The sequence below is a fragment of the Plectropomus leopardus genome, unplaced genomic scaffold, assembly GCF_008729295.1.
Source record: "Plectropomus leopardus isolate mb unplaced genomic scaffold, YSFRI_Pleo_2.0 unplaced_scaffold1479, whole genome shotgun sequence".
NCBI classification, from domain to species: Eukaryota; Metazoa; Chordata; class Actinopteri; order Perciformes; family Serranidae; genus Plectropomus; species Plectropomus leopardus.
The window spans coordinates 13-3,524 of NW_024615823.1; the positions used below are offsets into that span (position 1 = coordinate 13).

The window sequence follows — 3,512 nt, forward strand, 5'->3', positions numbered from 1 at the left end:
TTTGTGTGTGTGTGTATGAAGAACTCCAGAAATCCAGAAAACTAGATTTAGTTTTATACATAGTAATAACTGATCTTTTTTGACAATTTTCTCGTCACCTTTTTCCAATTTCTTGTCATGTTATAAAAGCCATAAAAAAGTTTTTAATAAAGGAGGATAACAGTATATTGTTATATATATTTTTGTTTTTGTGACAAAATGTGACAATTTTATTTTTGTGATATATATATAGAAATTAGAAATCTGATGTCTGTCCAGGTTTTAAGGGGTTAAATGTTTTTTACCTGTGTGACTGAATCTGTTATCATCTCCCAGAATGCACCTGTTCAGCATCCGGACAGGAACATCTTCAGTGACGGAACGACTCGAGTTGGTGAGTAAAGCCGACGATCTGCTGAGTCGATATTAGCACAGAGGACAGGGCGCCACGGGAGCCAGCTGCCAGCAGGTGACCTCTGACCTTTACCTGAGCAGGTGTGACAGTCACTTGACGCGTATGATTTTTAACGAATCGTTTCTGGATGACTAAAACTTAAATTAAAGTCCGAGTCCCTTTAACCAGCCCGCCGTGGCTCCACATTGTGATAAATAGTCTCTACGGGAGGCTCGCTGTGGTTACCATGGTTACCACGCAGCTCATCTTTATACAGGTTGTTTGGATGTATTTAAAGCGAGCCGCCGGAGATAACGGAGATAACGGAGATAACAGAATAAACAAGAAAAATGATGTAGGTGACTATTTTTAAAGTAAAATTCTTCAGAACTATATTCAGAATTATATATTTAAAATTATTTTATAGAATTTAGCATTTTTCACTTTTCTTGCTTTGTTTCTTTTATTTTTTTTTAGTTTCTTTGCCAAATTTTCAGCAAATTTTCTTGTACGTTTCACAGATCTCTTCTTTTGTTGCTCATTATCTTCTCTCCGTGTTTTTGAGTAAAATAGAGCCAGTTTGCTCAGGTTTCAAAGGGTTAAACAAAAGCATCATTGGGAACTTCGTGTGTTGATTTTCTGTTCGTGTTGAGCTCCACCGCCTCGTCCTCGTGTGTTTGTTTTGGATTTAGTATGTTATTATGTCTCCACGCCGGCGACAGGCGCGGCAGCTCGCCAGGCATCTCTCCTCAGTGATGACAGCGAAGTTAAACATAAGTGCCAAAAAAACAGGAGAACAAAATAGAATAATAGCAAGAACAGAAAACACCAGACCTGTAAATATACGTATGTATGTGTGTGTACATACTGTATATATGTGTGTACATGCGTATATATGTGTGTACATACGTATATATGTGTGTACATACGTATATATGTGTGTACATACGTATATATGTGTGTACATACTGTATATATGTGTCATTTTCCAGATGAAGGCTGCTCCTGTGAGAACATCCTGTGCTGCGTTTGGTTTGTTTTATTCTGACTAAACAAACAGAGCTGCGTTCAGCTGCAACTAAACGCAGCACGTTTATTTAACTCTTTGAAACCTGAGAATTGGCTTGATTTCTTTCAAAGGCACGAGAGGAAGAAGGCAATGAGCACCTCCACCAAAACAAATGCAATAATTAGCAAGAAATTGACCCAAAGTTACAAGAAAATTATCTGAAAATGAGCAACAAAAAAAAAAGAGAAGTAAAAATAAAACAAACATGAAACCTTAAGAAAGTGCCAAAATAAGTCCAAGTTTCTTATTGCCTTTTTTCTAATTTTTAGTAATTTAAAACGTTTTTCTCAGATTTCAGAGGCTTCGGCGCTTCACAAGAAAGCTGGCGTCGATCCAGGTGTTTAAAAGAGAAACGATGGCGTGCTGGACACCCTGCAGGCGAGCCGCCTTACAAACGCCGAAAGTTTATTCTCTTTAAAATCAGGCAGCTTTAGTGGAGTCAGGAAGTTCACATTTTTCTGTGTAAGAGTGAAATCATAACATGAAATGTAACCTGTAAAGGTGTACCGGACACTCGCAGCCGGTCGGGTAAAACCTCTGACACGCCCACCAAACAACAGAAAACGCACCCCGAGCGTTTCAAAGAAACGTGCTGAACAAAACCGTGCACGCAGTTTTGACACTGAACGTGTCCCAGTTCAGCCAATAGCAGCTGGGTCAGCGATGTTGATGACCAGTGACGGCTTGAATCCTGCTCTCCTATTGGACAGATTTCGTGTTGGTGTGGGAGGAGCCTCTGAGCGCACAGGAGGAGGGCGCAGGTGTCAGCCCCGCCCACAGGAAGTGGAGGGCTTCGTTCCTGAGGAAGCTGAGGCACTCGGGACTGCTGCAGGAGCAGGTGAGTAAAACAAACACGCCTCGGGTCGGCTCGGAGACGTGTCAGCAAACATGAGCGTGTTTGAACAGGGACGACTGTTAAACTGAGCAGCTGTTCCTGCTGTTGAAACCGTCCGTCACATGACCTCATTCACTACAGTAAACAAACTAATACTATATACTAAATACATCTGCAACACGAGCTGAAGTAAAAGTACCACTAAAGTACTGGACGTCAGTACAGATCCGGAAAGGAAGAATCTCCGTGTTTTCGTCACTTTAAAATGAGCCGTTTATATCCACACAGGGAGCAGAAGCAATACCACGTTATTAAATACTCGATTACAGGTCAAAATCATCCCTAAGATATTTCATGTACTTTGTTTGGTTCCACCACTGATGGTGCTGTCTGCACGATCAGTCACGGCCGTTACCAAGATAAAACGGCCGTGGAACCTGGTGGAACCTGGTGAAACCTGGTGGAACCTGGTGGAACCTGGTGGAAGAGGGATGAAGAGTTAATTCAGTGTCTCCTGTGTCTCTACAGAAGGAGGTCCTCAGGGAGAAGGAGAAGATCTGTTTTGTCCTCCTCAGTGCTCCGTGGAGCGTCCTCTGTTACTACGCTGAGGAGATCAGTCTCAGAGTCCCTCTGCAGGTAAAATCATCATCATCATCATCATCATCATCATCATCATCATCATCAGCACTGTGTCCTTACAGTGTCACTGTGTCCTCTCTGCAGGTGGTTACTGCTCCAATCACCAACTGGTCTGCACAGGTCCTGTCCCGGCTGTCCCTCCCTAACCCTCTGTCTCAGGACGTCCCCAACCCCCCTCCTGACTACTACACCTGCCAGTTCAGGACTAACAAGCTGCAGAGGTGAAAACATGGAGTTCAGACTTTTGTTAAAATGCTAAATCGCAGTCCTCGCTCTGCCCCCCCTCAGTGTGTGGAGGTGGATTCATCTGCAGAGACTCTGGAGTTTCCTCTCTTCATCTTATTTTCTGTCTTCAGGAAGTTTTGGGGCCAGCTGAGGTCGGAGTTGTACCTCCTGAGAACCGGCGTCCTCCTATGAGGACATTAAATTTCATTTTGCTGCACTTTAAACATCGTTCTGCTGAACTCAGACCTGTTCGTCCACATTCGTGGACATTTTTTTTGCCATCTAGCGAGAGCAAGAGCCTTTTTCCTACATGTCAGCCTGCACAGTTCTCCTACGTGCCGGGCTCCGTAGTTCTCCTACGTGCCGGGCTC

The 3,512-nt window shown here is 43.3% G+C and overlaps 1 protein-coding gene across 1 annotated transcript; it reads left to right on the forward strand.

The window, feature by feature from the left end:
• Positions 1-315: 315 nt before the first annotated feature.
• Positions 316-3,333, forward strand: LOC121964249 (anoctamin-7-like; the record flags this gene model as incomplete). The annotated part of the gene is made up of 5 exons (XM_042514466.1): positions 316-373; positions 2,153-2,280; positions 2,806-2,913; positions 3,001-3,137; positions 3,273-3,333. Coding segments are annotated over 5 exons (492 nt in total), but the record flags the coding sequence as incomplete, so codon positions are not given.
• Between the last annotated feature and the right edge of the window lie 179 nt (positions 3,334-3,512).